Below are 22472 nucleotides of genomic sequence, written 5' to 3' on the forward strand. Positions count from 1 at the left end.
CAGTAGCTAGTCTTTTGTTAACCTACAAATTTGTTATCACGTCTCCGTCTCCGTATCACGTCTCCGTCTCCGTGTCTCCGTCTCCGTATCACGTCTCCGTTCCATGAGCAATGGAAAGGAATAATATTCGTGCTGTACACGGGCGTGAGAAAGGACGCTTCGTTTCGAAATCCAAATATCGTTGGAGACAAAATGTGCTTGCGTCGAGAAAAAAAGCTGCCCTTCCGGCTGTCTCTGACGTGCCCGATTTTGAAATCTGTGGTCGCCGTATTGTAGAACTGAAAACTCTTGCTCTCAATCTTTGGTGCATAGCTTGTGACATTCCTCTATCACTTCGTTACGTCAAAAGTGAGCAGAAATTCGGTCTGGCAAGCAGACTTGATGTGAAATGTGTAAAGTGCAATAAAATCTACACAATCCATACAAATAAACAGCTACTAAGTGAGAGATTATACCATGTAAACCTCAAAGCGGCAACAGGTATGTTGATTTATTATAAAATGCGTAAATACAACGTTTTGTTCTCTGCTATATTTTAAAGCTTACGTCATTTAATTTCTTCCTTGTAATGCATTGCAGCAATGATAGACAGTGGCGTTGGAGAATCGCAGCTGAACATAATCCTTTCTGCTCTAGATATACCAACTTTTTCAACTTCCACACTAAAACGTTATAAGAGAATTATCGGTCCAGCTATCGAAAGGGTAGCTCGAAATAGCTGTCGAAAAGCTATCAAGATGGAAAAATCCCTAACAGTAGCTGCAAGCATTACTCCTGAGGCAGAGCTATCAAAGTGATTTTTTTCCACTCAATAAAAATAGAATTAAAGTAAAGTTCAATTTATTATCAGATTACACATAGTCAGACATTGGGTTGTATTTTCAGCAATCCCAAACGATCTAATGATGAAAAAAACAGTATCACGATGGCAGAGGTGAATCAAGAGGAGAGCGTCAAGATCGTCGCATCATACGACGCAGGGTGGCAGAAGCGCGGAACTGGTCGAGCTTATAACAGCCTCTTTGGTTTGAATTTATGTAACCACAAAAGACTTCAAATTCTTTATAGCTATTTCGTAATTTGCGTCGATACTTAGGTCAAGGCAGTCTCATCGGGCATCGGTCAAAGCAAATCCTCGGGTACGCAGTTCGATGCAAGGCATGTGCATTGTGCGCACGGGGGCACTCCCCCGACGATCATGACTGTCGTAAAAACTATAAAGGTAGCGCGAAGTCTATGGAGCCTGACATGGCTGTGGAGTTGATCATTCATAACCAGCATCTGAAGGACGAAAACGTATGCGTTAACGTACTGATTGGCGACGACGACTCATCAACTATTGCGGCAGTGCGGCGCGAATCTACCACACGAATAGATAAGTGGTCTGATCTAAACCACGCATCCAAGGCGATGATTAATGCGTTGTATGGTTTGAAGCTGCCAACTAAAATCATCGAGTATTTTTCACGATGCTTTACTTGCGCGATAAAAAAGAATGAAAGCAATCCTGAAGCAGTAAAGGTGCAGTTAAGAAACGTCGTGTCTCACGCTTTTGGCAATCATGAGCGTTGTGGCGAGTGGTGTCGCTATTCTAGCATGGGTGAAAAGTATCAGCACAAAGGCCTTCCTCATGGAAAGCCCTTATCGGATCCACAGCTAAAATCTGCACTTACTTCTGTCTTCACGAGATTCGCGAATAATTCTGACAAATTGGCACCGTGCGGTTCTAGCCAAGGCAACGAATCCTTTAACAGTTTCAGTTGCCAGCAAGGCTCCAAAATCGAAATACTACGCAGCATCAGAGTCCCTCAATTTTCGAGTAGCTGCATCAGTTTGCCAAAAAAATATTGGAGTGACCTACATTGAATAGGTGATTATTTTAGTTATCGAAACTCGCCTGTATTCAATCGATTTCTCATCCGTTCAAGCCGATTTCCAACTCTAATTTTATTTACTGCTATATTCAAGGTTTATAAAGAGCTGAATCTGTCGCCGAGCAAAGCCACAGTAAAATTCCGCGAATCGAAGGAAAGTGTCAGAAAACGAAAAATCGAGAATTTACGGACCTGTCGAAGCGAAACGAAGAAGACTGTTTCATAAGAAAAACCGATCAAGTAAAATGGCATCCGTACAGCGTCGCGAAGGAATTACGTATGAGACCGACAGCGGATTGAACAGTGTGTCTGGATTCATTGATGAGAGTCCTTACCAAGGTATCCTCTGCACTTACTCTTATAGACGCTGGTTTTCATGAACGGTCATCCCCAATATAAATGCGAGAAATATTTACTTTAGCTGATACTTCCGACCACCAAGATGCGAAGATAGTGATTTTTGACTTGGAAACAACCGGACTGTCGAAGTCCGCAGAAATATGCCAGGTCTGTCACTATTGTGACAGCTAGAAGGCGAAACACTTTACTCAGGTTTTCCTACACTTTCAGATAGCAGCTGTGCACGAGAAGGAAACATTTAATGTATATATTGTTCCAGCGGGAGGCATGTCTTCCAGGGCCGCAGAAGTCACTGGTCTTCAAATCCATGGGGGTGAGATGTTTTTGAATGACCAGCAAGTTAACACAACGCCACCTCAAATGGCATTCAAAAACTTCATTGCCTATTTACGGAGTATCGGAAATAGTATAATTCTCACAGCTCACAACGGATTTAGGTGAATTTCAGAGAATTAATTTTATTCATGCACTAACAGTAAAACGCTATTTTTTAAATATTATTTTAGGTCAAAGAAACGTCCTATATTGTACTATATCGTCCTATATTGATGTACAATTATTAAAGTCAAAATGCGTCTGATAATGGTCGAATATTTTATCGGTTATCATGATTTATGTTAGATTCGATGCACCGTTGATATTGCGACACATGAAGAAGTTCGGACTTCTTAAAGAATTTCAGTCTGTCGTAATAGGTTTCGCAGATACGTTGCATCTCTTTCGCAATTTACTTCCGAATCGGAAGAAAGAAAAGAAAAGGTATACCCAAACAGCCCTCGCGGAAGATCTCTTGGGGTCTGAGTCGATAGCAGGAGCTCATAATGCTGTTACGGACGTCTCAATTCTAAAAAGATTAGTTTGCAGGAGCGGAATTACCGACGATATGATAAGGGGAACGATAAAAACGACCGGTGAAATCTTGCGTGTAGAGAATAATGCTGTCGTCCATGCACACAACAAAGTCACTCTCGAAAGTTTGAAAGACATCTCGGCTGGCATGAAAACCAAAATGGCAAAAGCCGGCATCACATTGGAAATACTTGAAAAGACATTCGCGGATTTTGGACCGGAGGGGATTCGAATGCTGCTTTGCGAAGATGTTAGAGGCAAGCCTCGAGTAACGAAAAAAAATCAAGTACTCATAGCGATTGTGCAACAGCTCGAACAGAGCTCAAACTTCAAACATTAATTTAAGTTAAAGTGTATAATTTATTATAATATAAGTTTGAATAAAAATTGTATGTATAACAATTTAACAATATTTGAATATTTTTTATTCATATGCTCAGTATACGTGTGCTGCAATTTTATTCATTACTCCACTGGATTTTATCTTCCTTTGAATCTCAAATTTTTCACTCCATGTATGACAAAGAGAGAATATAATATATATAGGTAGAAAAAAATAGAAGTTACCACAGATAAAACAAGACAAATAAAAAAGAAAAGAGTTTGCAAAACAATCCTTTTTACAATTTTCGCAGAATTTACTAACATGTATCTGAAAAACAGTTCATTACTTACATAATGCAATACTACTAATTAATATAATTTTTTATTACATTTTACATGCCATAAAAAAATATTTATTTGTTACTAAGGGGCGCATTTTTTTCTTTCGCCTCGAGCGCCGAAATGTCTAGTCCCGGCTCTGACATACCGGGACATACATCTCAAAACAATATGCGATTCGATCCACTACTTATTTAATCTCATATATCAGAGCAAAACTTGTGCTAAGCCCTTATTTTCAAGGTACGTACGAAATCCGGAAACTTCAGGGAATATTTTAAGACATTAATAATGTATTCATCTAATCGCTAAGTACATGTATTATTCGTTGAAAATATCGGCCGTGGCGATTTGCATCATTCTATCTTTCTCGTTCATTAGATGTAAACAAGGATAGAATGACAATAGCACGCTCCGCGAACGCACATTTAGAATGAATTATTTCTTGTGTAAAGTTGTGCTAACCTCACCTGCTTTTTCGTACACATGCCCCTTATTACTGTATATTTAACATATATCAAATTTAGGTACCTATCTAATACTTATTCTCATGAAAGGACTACCTTAAGATGGGTGATGATATGATTTTAATTGTTTATAATATATCTCGGCAAGAAATGCACTTTTCGGCCGATTTTCAGCTGGCTCCGCCTAGCGCCTTCCCCTTACCTCGCCGTCCCGCGCGCAGCCCGCGAGTCGCTCGAGGCTCAGGAGCGTAAACATGTGTTTACAATTACAATAGCTTTCCACGTCACCCGTGAGGTACTATTGCTGACGCGTTTTTTCTTTAAGTGGTATCCCCTGTAGGCCTAATCCACTGACGACTGAAATGACTCTAATTGAAGCAAAATTAAAGGAATTAAGAAAATTTAGGTCGCCTTTCGGGATCTTTTACAGGCGAGAGCGGGAATATCTATTTCCATATTAGATGTTGCGAGCCGCATAAGGCGCGGTAAAGATTCGTCACTTAAAGAAAAACGCTTTTCATTTTTAATAAATTTTATTTTTGAAAAAGAAGTCTCACATAAATATGTGGACCCAAACATGCAATAAATCCGAAGGCCAAAATTATAAAGTTTTGGGTATACTGATTTGTTTAAAATTTTGAAAAAATCAACACCGGTTTCTTTAATGGTTTTAAGGGATATATCACTATGCAAATCGCATAGTTCATCCTGCAAATCAAGATGTTGTTCTTCGGTTGTCGCTGTAAGGGAATTCTCAAAAAGAATTAATTCGGTTCTAAGTTTTTCAAAACAACTAAAACGCGTATTGAATTCTTCTATGAAACAATCTACGAAATGAATGTATTCCTTGAAATTACAGTTACTGCCGTGTTCTTCGAGAAGAATCTGGCAAGAAGGAAAAAAGTGAAAAATATTATCATTTAAGTGAGATTTGAATAACTGTAATTTTCTTCGGGAAGAATCGACATGACTAACTAATTGGGAAATATTCTGATTTGGTCTTTGCAGCTTTAAATTGAGAAACCTAAGTTGATTAGTCATGTCAGTAATGAAGGCAAGTTCACAGAGAAATGTGACATCTTGCAAAACGGTTATATATTCCTGAAATTTTTGATTGTTAATTTCTTGCAAGAAAAGGAGGATCTTTTTTCTTATGGCAAAAAATATTTCCAAACATTTTGCAGCACTAAGCCAACGTACTGGACAATAAAGTGGGACATCTGTGTGAACAGAATTATGTTCCTGGAGAAATAATTGAAATTTTCGATGACTAAGGAACTTCTGTCCACCTTTAATTATATTAATTATTTTTGTCACAGTCTCCATAGCTGTTGACAGTTTTACAACTTTGCCGCTTAGTGCTTCCTGATGAATTATACAATGTATAACGGGGATATTAAAATTTCGCTGCTTTAATTGACCGGCAAATCCTATCTTTGAACCGGTCATAGCTCTCGCGCCATCAGTAGTAATCGAAGAACATTTATTAAAATCTATTTCAAATTTTTTAAGCGATTCTTCAACTGCTAAAAAAATATCAGGACCCGTTGTTGTGCTATGTAAAGGGACGAAATCTAAAAGCTCCTCGACACACGAGAAATCGTCTTGCACGATTCGAATAAAAATACTCAGTTGACTCGTGTGTCGAATATCGGTGCTCTCGTCAAGACATAAAGCAAAATATGTACATGACGTCAGAAGATTCTTTAATTTTTCTCTTGCAGAATTACTGATATCAGTAATTCTGGAAGATATCGTTTTTGCACTGAGAGGTATGCTCATTGCTTCGTCAAGAGTCAAGGAATTGCCGAAGGCTTTTACTGCTTCGATGATACAGTTCTTCACAAAAGTACCTTCGGTAAATGGCTTTGAATTTTGTGCTATAAGCAAAGAAATAGCATAAGAGGCTAGTAGAGATTTTTGAGAAAAAGAACTAGAAGAAGGTATTGCATCTTCTTGATGAACTAATTTTAGTCCTTTGATAATATCCAATTTTTCTGAATTTGAATAATTAGAATATTCAACCGAATGACGTGTTCTGAAATGCTTCTCTTACTAATTACATATTTTTTTACTACCGAAGGTTCGAAACGGCAAAGTAAACAAACCGTTTCATTGGAAATATAACTGAAGAAATAATTAACTTCCCAAGATTTATCAAATTGTTGAGCATATCTTTTATCACCCATCCTGAAGATTGATGTGTTCAAAGAAGAATAAAAACTCGGTCTGCCGATGTGCCCACTACGACCTTCAGAGGCGAAATGCACATCAAATTGTTATAAAACAATTGACGGCAGCGAATTGTTATATCGTTTGTCGATGACTATATTGTTTGTCTCGCAGTTTTAAAAATAAATCTGTTACATCGGTGAAACATCAGTTATAAACTTTCACGATTTACATATTTCTCTCAAAATGATTAAAGACACCTATGTTGATTTTTACAAAATTTAAAAAAAATCATTATACCCAAAACTTCGTGATTTCAACCTTCGAATTTCATGTTTGGATCCACATATTTATGTAAGACTTTATTTTCAAAAATAAAATTTATAAAAAAATGTGCAAATAGAAGCTTGTATTTTATTTGATGCATAATTATTAGTATTTATTACTATATTAATACCTCAGCCTTCCTTACATATTCTACTTTCTTAAGCGACGATTCCTTACCGCGTCTTATGCGGCTTGCTACGTTTAATATTCAAATCGATGTTTCCGCTCTCGTCTATAAAAGATCTCAAAAGTTGTTCTAAATTTTCTTCATTTTTTGTTTATTTCTTTAATTCTTCTTCAATTAGTTAAAGAGTCACTTCAGTCATCAATGGATTAGGCCTACAGAGGATACCACTTAAAAAAAAACGCGTCAGCAATAGTACCTCACGGGTGACGTGGAAAGCTATTGTAATTGTAAACACATGTTTACGCTCCTGAGCCACGAGCGACTCGTGGACTGCGCGCGGGACGGCGAGGTAAGGGGAAGGCGCGAGGCGGAGCCAGCTGAAAATCGGCCGAAAAGTGCATTTCTTGCCAAGCTCTGGTTTATAACAATTGTTCTTGAAAAATGTTAATAAAGTAATTGTTATCTTAGTGTGGTAGTTTTCTATAAGTATAAGAGAAGTTGTTTCTATAATTGTTTTGTCTTCAACTAATCGTTTTCATTTTCATTTTAATTTTTGTTGCAAGTCCGTATTGGCTATCCTCGTCTTACTCATTGTGAACTCGTATTAAGCTATCCTCGTCTTTCGTATAGGATGTATGTAATGTAGTATAAGTCTGTCTCTCTTAGATTCGTGAAGCGAATGTTCAATTTTTAATCTTATTTATTAATTTAATTAATTTAGGTAGAAGGCTGAGATTAACGCCATTGACATTTGAGGACGTGAGAAATTCGATTTTTAGTATAATTAGGTGTCAAAATTTTTGTTCGAAAATGAAATTTGTTATAGCCAAAACGTATAAAAGACCAAGAATATTAAATTAGAAGTGGTCTGGTCTTCCTAAGTTTGAATGGTATAAAATTTAATATGGCGGAATTGAAAACTTTAATAACTGATAACTCGGAAACGGTAAGAGATAGAAAAATGGGGTTTCTTTTATCGTATTCATGTAATCGAGGGCTTCCTTTTAGAGTGTCTAAAAATTTGGTGTTTTATGGATTTTCGTAAATTTGTATTATATCTCGTAAAGGCTATTGTACAATTGCGTAAACGTGGTCGTAAGTAGTTGTAAGAGTGTTGTACGGCGTGGTTGTAAGGCCTACGGGCCTACATAAGAAAAATTCATTTCCGAAAAAGAAATTCTCTCATTGGACCATCGGCTACGTTGCGACATCCGACTCCGACATACGACTGATTGTAGACCGGGCCTAAAGCGGTACTGCGGTTGTAAAGCGTGTTGTGGAAGATGGTTGAACTTCGTCTTTCACGACTACGCCAGATGTGAACGTAAGAGCCAACCAATCAGAGTGCTGTTTTTTACGTGATCACGTCGCGCCGGTCTTAGCACTTGCCTTCTCATTTTTAAATATACAGCACACAATAAATTCACATATTCGCAATTTAATAGCAGTAATAGTAGCAACAGCTCTGTCTCTATATCCATCATGGTGAACAACTAAACCGTCCATATTCGAAATACACACTGCACTCTGATTGGTTGCTTTAATCAAGTTTACAACGTATCGTTACTCTATTATAGATTGATCCGTTGTACAAGATTCACGACTACTACTACTCTTACTCCTACAACCCTACGTTTACGCAATTGTAGAATAGCCTTTAGAGTCCTTACGTCGAAAGTCGCGGCGATAAAAACGCTTTAGTCTCCCGGCGCTGCTGAAATACTTATTCCTTTCCCATTTCTTTATTCGACTCCGATATACATAGATCGGAACGTTTAAACAATCTTAAACAAATAATGTTATAAACAGTCATAGTTGAATAATGATATATTTTTTAAATATTTATATGTACTTTGTAGATCTATAACAACGTAGTATACTCTATCGCTCTGCACCGTGTTTCCTGCCTTTTCTGTAAGATACACATGCAGGTTTTTATTAAAAACGGGGATCGTAGACATATTTTCGTATGCGTTACAAATGCACGCTGATACAACTGTTGTTTAATACTAATTGTGTTTTGTTAAAACAATGGTGAAGATAATCAAAAGTATCGAATAATAGTGTTTAGTAAAAAACGAAAGATGGCGCCACTCGTTTGGATAAAAAGGGTAGTCTGAAATATGTTGTAACAAAAGAAGAAATGAAACTGCACATTTCGACTGTAAAATTATTAACTCAGAAGACAATTAAGTTGTTTATAAAAGCTTAATTGTTGCGCTCGCCGCATCACACTTTCTCTCACTCACACTCTCACTCCCGAAGCTCGCGGAAATAAAGGGAACACTGCGTTAAAAGGCAAAGCAATCTCAACGTTTATTACAAGTCATGTTACAGAAGAGCGCGGACACACGTCCGAACGGTCCAGCGGCTCGAGAACAAATCTGACGGTTGTTGTTTGATCAATCCGGTTCGTTGCTAAGGACGCTTCGCGACTCTCTCTTGTACCGGGCGTCTCGCTCGAGCTCAGCGCGGATGCAACACTACCCTCCCTCTTCAGATTGTCGTCCCGACAATCCAACTGAGTAGTGTGTAATTGGTTCTCCCTAAGTGCAGACTCCAAGGTTCCTAGACGGTTCCTTGCCCTCCCCGAGTTACTGCTACGGGTTACCGGGCACCGTCCTCCCCCGGATCCATCCTCGAACGTCACGCGTCCTTCCTCAGGGAAACCGTCCTTAGGGTGTAACCGGACATGGGTCTGTGCGTCAAATAATTCTTGAAAAATGAACTCACTCGTACGTAAAAACGGTTGCCACTTCGTTTTAAATGCGATTACAAAGAACGCTGATAGGCCCGGGTAACTTCCGGTTGCCGTATTATACTTCCTCTAGATCCTCAGCTTCGATGAACTTCCGCTACGATAATGCGTTTTATTCGACCACGCCTTTTACGAAGTCGCGCACTGGTATTTCGGATTCGGTAAGCACTCGCTGGGATTCGGATAATCGAGGGTAAATAACTTGCAATTGCTTTTTTATAAACAAATAACAAGAATATATATTTGTACACTAGGTACAGGATGATCACGGGTGACGCCCCGATTGCATCATCTATCGCAACACGCGATTTTCGTATGAAAAACAATGTATGTCCTTCTATAATCAACACTTCCGGTTGTTAACACTTTTACAAGCTTATTATTAAGCCTACGGATCACGGTCGCGGCCGGGTACTATCTCCTCCTCGCCTTACGATCAACGATAATTCGGGTATACCGAGCACACGATGTTGTCGCGGCGACGGTTCTCGAGGAAAAGATCTCGCTTCCCTCCAAAACATCTCCCACGTCGGGCTCGCGCCTGCGCTGCGCGCGGTCGGGTAAATCACACCACGCGCCTGTTAGTTGTAAACACGCTCTATCTCTCTTCCACTCGCGCGCGCCTGTTGATCACGCCACGCGACGTTCATTTGTCATATCTCTGTCTCTCTCTTAACACGCAGTCTCTTTCTTTGTCTATCTTTATTGCGTAACAATGGTATTATTATCAACGGGACTTTAAAATTATTATATTTATAACTCGAACAATTTATTATTTGCCATTCTGTTCTAATCTATTGAAATCTAATGTTTTACTTGAATTTACGTGTTATCTTTAATCTGAGCCTAAAACTGCGTAACAACGTCACATAAATCGCTTTTCATTATTATTAATTAAAATTAGTCGCATAACATAAAGTTACTATCCCAGATGACCCAAAAATATTATTAACGCGTTCGCACTGCTTGCTACCCTATTACGCATTCGACTGGACAATATACACGTTATTATATCAATCTTCGCTTTTAACTGCGCAATATCTTAATTTTTATAAAACTACGCCATATTGCCTCAGGTAAGTATTATCATGTTCTTATCATTAATTTTTTTCTTTTATTTTCAGGTACGGGCTTCCTAGGTGCTGGATCAACGTGGGACCACAGGTAAGTGTAAATAAACATAGTTAAGTATCGAATGAATACAAATCAACTTGAGTAATTATTAAATTCAACCCGGTAAGTATAATATTACTATTAATACTTATATTTGATAATACAGTAATTAACTGCGTAAAACACACAAAAATAATCAAATTAACATTAATATGACTCATCATTCTCTAATTAGGTAAGAAAACATAAAATATCATAAAACAATATTCATCCTTCGCTCCTTTGCAAAATTGCGTCTCTATTACATTTCTCATTCATTTCGTCATGTTACGGCGTACATAATTTATCATCCTTTTATTTTATATTCAGTCTTTGTTTCGCCTGACAAAACAAATAGATTTTCACCATAATTAAAATAAACATAAAAATTTAACTACAAACATAAATCTTTGCGCCACATCTATTCCATATATCCTTTTCATACTTATTGTTTCCTATGTACGCAATATTCGATAAATTAAAATACATTTCAAAATAAACATTGACTTACGCTATCTACGCGTAACATATATCTTTCAATATAAAAAAATATAAAAATCATATTTCACGCAACCCTTCTTATTATCTTATATTAAAATTATTAAAAACGCCATTTATATCTTATTTTTCGCGTCATTTTTCGTTTTTCATGCATTTACCTTGCAACCGACGCCTAAAGGCCAGCCGGCTGCATTGTCATCCTTGGAACTTTTGCTGAAGGGCAAGGCAGCTGCACAGATGTCAGCCAAGAAGGAGGTGACACCAGCTAAGGAGGCGACCAGAACCAAGGCCGAGAGAAAGTTATCTGAGCCTAAAATCCACACGTCCACTCCTATCCCTAATAATCCTGATAATAATAAAGAGAATGTCAGCTCTGACGCTGATACGACGATACCTATTGACGACAGTGAGTCTGACGAAGCAAAGGAACAGCTGATGGAGTCGAGCCAGATGATACATCCAGAGGACGAGGACAAGCCAGCTGATTCCCAGACAGCATAGAGGTTGGTCGAAACCTGTAACAAATAGTAAAAGACATTAATGTGTATCAGTCGAATGAGAATGTTGAACCAAAGCAAGATTGAAACAAAGTTTTTTATTATTTATATGATACTTACCATAGTATTGATAATGAACAGCATATTAATGACTTACCTGATTTTAACGTCTAGAAATAATAATCATAGAGACATAAATATTAACGTAGCTCTTCCAAACGAGCTAGTTTGATATACTAACCTTTGATATATATATGACAGCGGTCATATTTTGATACTTCATTTTAATATTTTAAATGAAGACTTATATAACACTAGAGTTAGATACGCGTTGACAGCGTTAAATATATATTAGATATGTGGCGATACACAGTATTAGTAGATATTAGTTATCGTGTGCCCAAGCGCATACACATTAGTATATTTGTGATAAAAAAGCACAGAATTTCAAACCGTATCATTTCAGTCGAGAGACGGGAGATAATATTACGAGATAATAATTTCGAGTAAATTCATTGTTCGTGAGTTTGAAACGAGTTCAGAGATACCCAGATTGACTTAGCTGAGCCATCTAGTAAGAACGAAGCCTGATCATCTGATTTTGACAAGTAAAGATAATTGAAGGCTTTTGACGATGGATCTCGGTTACTTGTGTTCTCTCGAAGGGAAACATATGCCCATAATCGATTTCAGATCGATAGATCAGATTTGGACACTTTTGAGTGCACTTCTGTATTTGGGGTAAATTCAGCATGCGAAGGATACGAACACATTCGTGGAGACTCACAGAACACATTCATATAGTTTTTTGATGATAAATATCAATAATTTCGATTTTTGATAATTTTTGTGAATTTGTTTATTTACGGTTCAATTTTGAGTTTATTAGTCTCAAACGTTTTGTTTTATCCTAAAGAACATGGATATATAGTAAAATTACGAAATTTCTCATTTGAAAGAAATTTCACCTTTTCAAGGTGACCTTCAAATGACCTTCGTCAATAATGATGCGATTTGATTCTAATTCATATTAAACGTTTTCTATTCACCTAGAGAAGCTACCCATATGGTTTAATTTTCAAATTTTCAATTATTTTAAGATTTTACGAATTTAGGGTAACTTTGTTAATAATAATGCGATCGACTTCCAAGAGGTCTTAAAATGTTCGTAGTGACTCCCCGAAGCGAGCCACATACTTTGATTTTGATATTTTCAATTGATTCGAGAAATGACCTTTTCAAGGTGACCTTCGTCAAGGTCATACATAGAAATAACGATGCGATTGAGTTCTAATTAGTCTTGAAATGTTTCTAGTGACTCCCTGAAGCGAGCCACAGTGTTTAATTTTCAAATTTTTATTTATTTAAGAATTTCGCAAAATATTGAAAAAACTGAAAATAAGCCTAAATGTGATATTTTTATGATATATACGTGTTCTTAGTGACACTTAGAGAGAGAATATATGATTTGTTATTCAATTTTCGCAATATCTACAGAGGTCACGTTTCAAGGTCAAAAGTTTAAATAATTGATTTTTTAAGTTGCAAACGCAATAATATTGTTTAGTTTAAATGTCTAAAGACACCCATGGCGAAAAAACGCTAATTTTCTTAAAGTTAAGAAAGTTCACATTTCAAGGTCAACTTTCTTAATTTGCATAAATCTTGACTTTTAACGTTAGGATAAGTTAGTTTGACGTAAGAGGAATCCAACGAACCCTCGTTTATTCAAATCTAAGCATTTTTAAAGATTTTCATAAATTTTACGAATTTGTTGCTTATCGATAATTATACGTATATTATTGCATGAAGCGTATTGTAATAAAGCAAGAAACATATCCCTAATGTCAGATATGCATAATTATACGTATATGAAGATGTCATTGACCGAGGTCAGTTAAGCGAATTTCACAGATTGAGATTGTCATATTAAACATAACGATGGATTCGTTTATTTAAAGCGTTGGATACGTGTTACGAACGCTCGATGCGTTTTATTATTATTTTACCTGAAATTTCCTAAAAGGGGAAAAGCGATTAAGTAATATTATTATTATTTTCATTACATACCGGATACTTACCTGTACTTACCTGATGAGTCCTTGAGATCCTAGAATGCTGATGTACCTGAAAATAAAAAGAGAATGATTACGCGATATTAGAAACACATGTAATGAGCAGGGAAAAACTCGTTAATTAATGTATAGAATCAAGAGTGTGAAAGATATTGCGTTAGGGACAAGAAATGCATTTTGGGGCAAATGCGTAGGATTCATCATTGATTTTAATATTATTTCTATTATGCGCTTAAAATAATAGTAGAAAATATGTAGTCGCATGTCGAGAAATATTTCGTCGTATTTTCGGTTAATTAAACGTCGGCAAGCGCCTTTGACGTAACATGATACTCTCGAGGTTGTTTACTTCGCGAGGAAGTTCCAGGAAACATGTTCAGACCAGTCGACTACATGAGAGAGTGAGATAGCGAGAAATATAGAACTGGCTGCTCATTGGCCACGAGAGTAATGGTGGGAATGAACAGACAGCCAGGATCAGAGAGAAGGATGAGAGGCGCAATGACGGCGATTTTCTTGGGACGCTTTTGCTAGGCCGTACAGTAGCGCCACACATCCACTTTCAGGAATTGGAACTACGAGTCACATCCACTTTTCGATAGTGTCGATGAATTTGGTTCATGTCCGTGCTATGTATACATCCACTTTTCGATATTGTCGGTCTTTCGTGGTTCGTGTCCGTGCTACATCCACTTTTCGAAACTGTCGGTATTTGGTTCGTGTGCAATGCACATGGTTTGCGTCCGAGCTAATGGTTCATGGTCCGAACTACCCAGCTGGAGGGGATATGCTGGCCGGCCGCCCGCCGCGGCGGCACGCGCCGGCTATGCGACGTTGCCACGATGCCACGCATTTCGGGTATCGTGTCTCGTGCCTCGCCGACTGTCAAGTCTGAAATCGACGATACGCTACGTCGTATATATATATATATATATATGTCCTGGGGCAGTTTCTACGACATATTCTTAAATAATCCGGCAGTTTTGGCGACAGTTGGTAGTTCTCACGACCGTCGTCAAGAATATTGCGGTATTACGGTATCTTTAACGACAGTGTCGCGAAATCTACCTATATACCACTAAAATACTGGAAATCTGATTTCGCTAATATAATTATATATATATTTAACATTATTATTCGGATATCATTATTTTCGTTGTTTTATAACAAAATATAACTTTTAGTGATTAACATTGAAGAGTTTAATATCAGTAACAGTATATTTATTACTTTGTCGTCAAAACTACCAATCTACCATTTGCTGTTAAACTTATTGTAATATAAAGGCAGTTATGACTACATTCATGAAATTTACTTCTATACGACGGCAACACTGGAAATCTATAACTTAGCTCATATAATTTTATATATAAATGTATATACACAATGTTATCAATTTTAAACTATTATTTTTATCATTATTTAGTGAAACAAATTGAAGTATACAGCAATGACGCCTTATTTATTACTCTACGGTTATTAGTTTCGAAGATATAAACGTTCAAAGTGTGACATGTTTTCGTTGCATCTGTGCTCCGGGATTACCCCCTACCCAACGCGGAGAAAGACGTAGTTCTACGTAAATTTATTTATCAACAATTTTTCTACTTAAGTACTATTTTGACCCCCCTAAATAATTCAACTAAAAAATTTTTTGAAGATATCAATCTAAAACCGTCAACTACAATGTTGACAGATGTTTTTTGAATTTTTTCAGATTTTTTAAAACACCTTTATTTATTTATTTTTTAAAACACTTTAAGGTAGGGAAAATAACGTCGGACGAGACAGACCAACGTATGCACTGTCAAGGTAAAAAAAAAACGAATGCAGCTGGAGGGTTAAACGACAAGACACATTTTAATAATAATTTCGGTTTACTGAAATAATGACAAAATTCACATTTATTTGTATATGTTTATGTAGACGAATGTGTTTCTAGATAAATGCCGGTTGAGATTAATTATTACGTGATAAGAGAAAGAATTTAAAAAGAAAATACTATATTAAAAAACGCAAAATAACCTTGAAAAATCAGGGTTGGCATGTTTTAAACAATTTGTTTAAAACTGTCTGATTAAAACTGATTTAAAACAGTGAACACTGTTTTAAACATTTTTGTTTTAAACAGTTTTAAACTACTGTTCAGAACTGTTTAAAACACTGCAATTAAAAACATGTGATTATTTAGAAAAAATTGCAAAAAAACAAAAACTAAACTTTTATTTAGTTTTTTATCTATATTATTTATGTAGCATATAAATATAAAGATATATATACTAAAATAAAAATTAAAAATGATAAGATGGGTATTATTCTATTATTTTAGCAGAATATTTATTTTTAGATATTAAATAACAGTCATCACAATAAAGACTACTTAACTTAGTAGATATTGAATGACTTTACATTTTAGCAGTTTAAAATAATAGTACATAGCAGGTACATTTTAGCATTTTAAAGTAATAGTGTATAGCAGGTAGCAGGTCAGTAGTTCGTAGTTGTAGTTATTGATATTTAATATATTCAATTAATCTTTATTTCACTCCCCTTCCGGGGTTGGAAAGGCGTTTTTTTCAGTAAAAACGTTCCCAAAAACCTTTACAATTTCTGCTATACAAATAAAATCATATACATTATACATTCAATCATTAATCATATACATTTTATATCTATAATATAATTTTTCTTATTTCTTCTTTCCCCGACCTGGTCATTGAGCGACCTCACATCTCATTTCCCTTCCCTTCGTCTTCCATCCGGCACCCTTCTGGTCATCTCTTTCAGTTTCCTTTAATTCCGCACCTCTCTGACTTCCTCCTTTCTGTCACTGCTCTTCCCTTTTCTTTCCGGCTCTCTCCCTCCTTTTGTTCGACGCCTTCTTTCTTTCTTATTCTACGTTCACTCTGCAAATAACTGTATTAAAGATTATTCTTACATTCTTACAATCTTACCTCCTTCTCCCCTTCCTCTCCCTTAATGCTTCTCTCTTTATCTCCCTTCATCTCTCCTTTCCATCCTAAATTTCTCCTATTCTTTTTTCTTCCTATCTGCTTCGTCCTCGTCCGTATTCATAAGGAGATTCGCCTCCATCCTTTTCGCTCTTTCTTCCTCCGCGGTCCTCTTTGGCCTCCCGCTTTCCTCTCCTCTCCTCTCTTTTCTCCTTTCTTTCTCCTCTCTTTCTCTTACCCTCGTTTCCACCGACTTGTCCTCGTCCATTTTCACCCTCAATCCGCTCTCTTCCTTTCTCTTTGCATCCAATACCTTCCGCTTATCCTCTTCAACAAAAATCATCAGTATTATTCTCTAATCTTTCTGACTAACTTGCCGCTGTATTAGCCTGCCTTCTTCTTCTCTCCAGTTCTGCCATCCATTTCTCTCCCTCTCCTTTTACTATTCAGTATCCTTATGATCTTCTCGCCAATTCCTTCTGGCTTCTCCTCCTCCTCTCCTCTTGTGCACCGCTCTAACACATGCTCCCATGTCTCTGGTTCTGCACCACATATTCTACAGCTTCTTTTCTCTATTGGTTCCCAATATCTTCCACCTCTCATCTCATTACCTAGCCTAAATCTCGCTATCCTGATCATGGACTTCTCTTTCCCTTTTTTCTCTAGGTATTCTGGCCTTCTGATTTCTGCTATCTCCCTGTACCACCTGTTATATCTAGACTCTCTTACTCTTTCATCTCTCTCTTGACTCTGAATGTCTTTGTCTCTTCTTGTTATCTCCTCTATACTGCTCCAGCCATTTCCTCTTTTCCTTTCTATCTCCTCAGTTGCGTATCCTCTTTTTTCATAGAAGCTCTTTCTCTCTTCTTCCCAATTTGCCTTTTCCTTCCTGACATTCCCTTTTATTTCTTTCCAGCATTCTCTTGCAATCTCATTTCCCTTTCCCCATTCCAGTTTTTCCTCGTATTTTATCGCCCTTTTACCAGCACTTACTCTCATTCTGTCCCTCTTGGTTTCCTCCCTTATCATGTATCCGGGTGTGCTCCAGTCTAGGCCCAATGTCCACCTTATATACCTTTCGTGCATTCTTTCTATTTTCTCTCTCTCTTTCCATTCCCACACTTCTGCTCCATATAAAGCTATGCTTGCTACCAGCGAATCGTATAACTTAATTCTTCTTATCCAGTCTCTTCCAAATAACCTTTTTCCTATTCCCCAAACCTGTCTCATTGCTATGGTAGCTTTTCTTACTCTTTCGTTTATATGCGCCTCCTGTCTTCCGTTCTTTTGGAATGTGTAGCCTAGATAGCAGAATTCCTTTACCTCCTCTATTTCTTCTCCCTTCCATTTCCATTCCATTTTCTTCATGTTACCTCCTCCCTTCCTGAATCTCATTACCTTTGTTTTCCCTACATTCACTCTCAGCTTTTTTCTGTCGAAATATTTCTCCAGTCTTTTCATCATCCTCTTCATCTCCTCTTCGTCCTCTGCTATAGCTACTACATCGTCTGCGTATGCTAACGTCCAAAATTTTATTCTCCCTACTACCACGCCTCCATCTTGCCCCCTCCTCATTGTTTCCTCTAAGTCTGCCAGCAGCAGTATAAAGAGCATAGCGCTCGGCGGGCATCCCTGTCTGACTCCTTTGACCGTCCAGAAGCATGATCCCTTTTCTCCTTTCACTCTTACCACGCTTCTTGTCTCTTCGTACAGATCTTCTATCCTAGTTCTCAGCTGTTCACTAATCCCTTCTCTTTTCAGTACCTCCCAAATTTTTTCTCTGTTCACGGAGTCGAATGCTGTTTTCAGATCAATAAATGCTGCCACTAGCTTCCCTCTTTTTTTGCTAACAGCCTTTCCAATTACATAATTCAGTGCGTATATATTCTCCATTGTACCCCTTCCTTTCCTGAACCCTGCCTGTGTTTATGGTAATATTCTTCTTTCTTCCGCCTCCTTCTCCAATCTTTTCGGCAAAATTGCCGCGTATATTTTGTAGTTTGTGTTCATTAATGTCACCCCTCTGTAATCTTGTGTTTCTTTTCCTTCTCCTTTCTTTACTATTGGTACTATTATACCTTCTTTCCAGTCTTCTGCTATTTCTTCTGTCCTCCACGCTGTATCACATACCTCCCATATTTTTTCCTTCAATCTCTCTCCTCCATATATCCATACCTCATTTGGCAATCCATCCGTACCTGCTGCTTTCTTTTCTTTCATTTCTTTAATTACTTCTTCCACTTCCTCTCTTCTTATTCCTTCCTGCTCCTCTTTGCTACCCATTCTTTCCTCTCCCTTCCTGTCTTTTTCACGCGGTTTCACAGTTACTCCTTCCAATAGCTCCATGAAGTGTTTATTCCATTGCTCCTCCGTTATTTCTTCGCAAACCTCTTTTCTTACCTTCCTTTCTCTGTTTATAAATCTCCATACTTCCTTCTCGCTAGTTGCTTCTCTCGCCTCTTTTATAACTCTCTCCCTTTCTATCTCTTTCTTCTCTTTTATTTTCTCCTCATATTCTTTTTTCTTTAGAATGTACCTCTTTTTATCTACTTCTCCCTTCCTCCATTTAACTAGTTTCTCTCGTGCTTCTCTCCTTAGTCTAAAGCCTTGTGTACACGATACTAGAAATCGGTCCGAGTTTCGATTTAAGCCAATGAAACTGCTGCTTTTCTGTAAGAGCTGCAAGTTGATTGGCTTAAATCGAAACTCGGACCGATTTCTAGTATCGTGTACACAAGGCTTTACACATTCACTATCCCACCATCTGCTTTTTTTCTTCGATCTCTGGTCTTCTCTTATTTCTTTCCAAACAGCAGCCTGTTTTATCTCTCTATACACAGAGAGGTTAGATTGACATGTAGACTGTGCGTGTGTCTTGCGTTTTGCGAACTGCGGCCTATGTAGACCGGGCTTAACGGCGCGCCTTATTTCTCACAGCCTCCGCCGTTAGCGTTTTCAATTTTTTAAATTTTGGCAACGTTATTTATATATTTACAGTTTAATGTTACGCTAGCGAAAAATTTAAATGCCTGATAGCGTTTTTTTTTGGCAGAACTGGTGCGCACTCAGTGCACATTAAAGCCGTCGTACACAAATCAACGTAAAGTGTATGTTTAATATAAACGGGTTAAGTCACGAAAGCCTCTATACTTTATTGTACTATTTGGTAAAATATGTATTGGGTATTTTATCAATCAAAATATTTGCATTTTACTTTAAATATTAAAGATTAAATCAGTGTACAACGGCTTTAATGTGCACTGAGTGCGCACTAGTTCTGCCAATGAAAAACGCTATGACATTATTATTACTTATGGATGCTCCGCACATATTTTAAATCTTCTTGCATAGATCAAAGCTATCAAGTGTTTTTTTTGCTTGTTTAAAACATGTTTTTTTTGTTTAAAACATGTTTTTTTTATACCTTAGTTTAAAACACAAATAAAACATAAAACATTGTTTTAAACAAAAAAACAATGTTTTTTGTTTAAAATAAAAAAAACATGTTTTTTGCCAACCCTGTGAAAAATTGAAGAAAATATTTTTTTTCCTTTAATTGCGATTAATCTACATAAAAACCAATAATAGAAGTTTCCTTTTTCTTACATTATAATTTCAAGAACTTATGTGATTGTTTGTTTTTTTTTTGTTTTTTCTTTTTGTTTTTTTATTTTTTGTTTTTGGTTATATAACCAAATTTTTATCTGAGCATTTGAACGGCCCTTCAATACAGGATATTTAACTTTTAATTCGTTAATTTTACGGAAAGATGGCAATTTTGTTTTATTATCTGTGGAATGAAGATAAGTTTGGAATGAAGATAAAACTGGCGAGCTTTCATCATTCGTCCATCTGATCTTGTGAGCACTTCTTCTTGAAGGACCAAAAGGAGATGCTAAAATAATAATAAAATTTCGTTAATCTAGTACATTTATTATTAAATGTTATTTAATAAAAAACAACATGTATATTTAATTTTAAACAAATTATTTAAACTGACTTTTCTTTTTCTTTCTTGTATTGTTTACGTTATTCTTTCCGCTAGACACCTGTTTAGATTGCTTTGCCTTTTTTGATGATAAAATATTAGAAATATTTAAATCTGATTCTGTACTACATTCATCATCTGATTCGATCACATTTTCACTCTTGCGACTAATTTTCCTCTTAGAAGCCAAACGGCTTACTGAAACAATGACAAAATTCACATTTATTAGTATATGTTTATGTAGAATGTCTTTCTAGATGAATGTCAGTTGAGATTAATTACTACGTGATAAGAGGAAGAATAAAAAAAAATACTATTTTAAAAAACACAAAATAACCGTGAAAAATTGAAAAAAATATTTTTCTTTTACATAATTGCAATTAATCTACATAAAAAACAATAATAGAAGTTTCCTTTTTCTTACATTATAATATCTATCATTTAGTAATTATTTTAAACAGTATTTATCTAAAGTCGCCTTGTATATTTGTCGTAAGAACTGTTAACAAAAAGCAATACGTGTACTATTTGATATAGAAATTATTCCAAACGTACCTTCTTTTTTCTCTGTATTAGTATTTATATAATTTTTTATATCTTTTCCTTTGCTAGGCAGCTGTTTAGATTGTCTTGTCTTTGTCCTTAATGATAGTGAAGTGTCAGGAGTATTTAAACCTGAATCTGTATCACTATCACTGGTCGGATCATCCTCATCTTTATTCTTATCCTCATCGCTTTCATCTGTTGTATCTTCTCCTTGTGCATATTTGAGGAAACGTGTTATAGCCAAATCTTTTGTTATAAGCGATTGTCTATAATGCGATTTGTGTATCTTTTCGTGATGACCCATGAAATCCGCTAGATCATTCACTTCATGTTCAGATATATCTAATGAAACGCATATTGTAGCAATATGTTTCCGCAACGTTGTGCCTCGTAACGAAGTTGGCATTTTTGCTCCAGAAATTATAGAATATTTTCGCATTAGTACGCATGCTCTTAAATATTTGTGTTTTTTTTTGTCGATTGTATGTATACCAAAGACATAAGGATTATTTTCGGGAACACCAGCATCTTTACGACACTTAATAATCATTTGCATAGATTTTAACATTTCTTCATGAAGTAACACAGGAACCGTTCTTCCTAGTTTACCGCGTATTGTTATTCGTACATATTTGGATAAAGATTTATATAATTAGGTGCTTCTTCTTTTGAAATTGTCGCACAATTTTCCAAATTTTCAATTAAAACACGCTCTAACTCACCAGCACGTCTTCTATTAAATATCATAATAGATACTAATGTTGTTTCAGCTAACGTACGCCATGCTGTCATCGAGAAACAATTTGTTTGTAAAAATTGTAAAGCTTTCGTGCGTTCAGTTTTAAGATAAGCATTGAATATCTGAATATCATTTATAGATGGCAAGACAATATTTTTTTGCCTCTTTCGATGCCCTTGAGTTTCAGATACAATTTTATTTACACTGTCAGGATAATCCTCTTCAAATAATTTCAAAAAATTTTCTACCACAGTTTGTTTGTCAAATTCTTGTTTCTTAATGCACATGCTTCTTAAAATTTGCCCAACTTGTTTCACAAGTGTTCCCAAAGATGATGCAATAGATGGTATCTTATATGTCCAAGTCGTTTCATCAAATTGTGCGAGTATATTGACAGCTTTGATGCATTGTTCGTATATTGTTGGA

General features: G+C 36.4%; 3 protein-coding genes across 3 annotated transcripts; 1 reads left to right on the forward strand and 2 right to left on the reverse strand.

Annotated features, from left to right (window-relative positions):
* The first annotated feature begins 2119 nt into the window (after positions 1-2119).
* Positions 2120-3423, forward strand: LOC139784108 (uncharacterized). The gene is made up of 4 exons (XM_071723273.1): positions 2120-2213; positions 2296-2381; positions 2445-2671; positions 2856-3423. Exons 1-4 carry the CDS (start codon positions 2120-2122, stop codon positions 3421-3423), a joined length of 975 nt encoding a protein of 324 aa, XP_071579374.1.
* Positions 3424-18699: 15276 nt separating this feature from the next.
* LOC139784109 (uncharacterized) lies at positions 18700-19119 on the reverse strand. Its single transcript, XM_071723274.1, has one exon. The coding sequence runs from the start codon at positions 19117-19119 to the stop codon at positions 18700-18702; it is 420 nt and encodes a 139-aa protein (XP_071579375.1).
* A 917-nt stretch (positions 19120-20036) lies between these two features.
* Positions 20037-21732, reverse strand: LOC139784106 (uncharacterized). Its single transcript, XM_071723271.1, has 3 exons — positions 21317-21732; positions 20774-20959; positions 20037-20668 (listed from the first exon to the last, which is right to left on the reverse strand). The coding sequence occupies exons 1-3, from the start codon at positions 21711-21713 to the stop codon at positions 20397-20399; spliced, it is 855 nt and encodes a 284-aa protein (XP_071579372.1). The 5' UTR covers positions 21714-21732; the 3' UTR covers positions 20037-20396.
* Positions 21733-22472: the final 740 nt, after the last annotated feature.

This window comes from Temnothorax nylanderi, unplaced genomic scaffold (genome assembly GCF_030848795.1).
Source record: "Temnothorax nylanderi isolate EJ_2023f unplaced genomic scaffold, tnyl_v1.0 TNYL_tig0585_pilon, whole genome shotgun sequence".
NCBI classification, from domain to species: domain Eukaryota; kingdom Metazoa; phylum Arthropoda; class Insecta; order Hymenoptera; family Formicidae; genus Temnothorax; species Temnothorax nylanderi.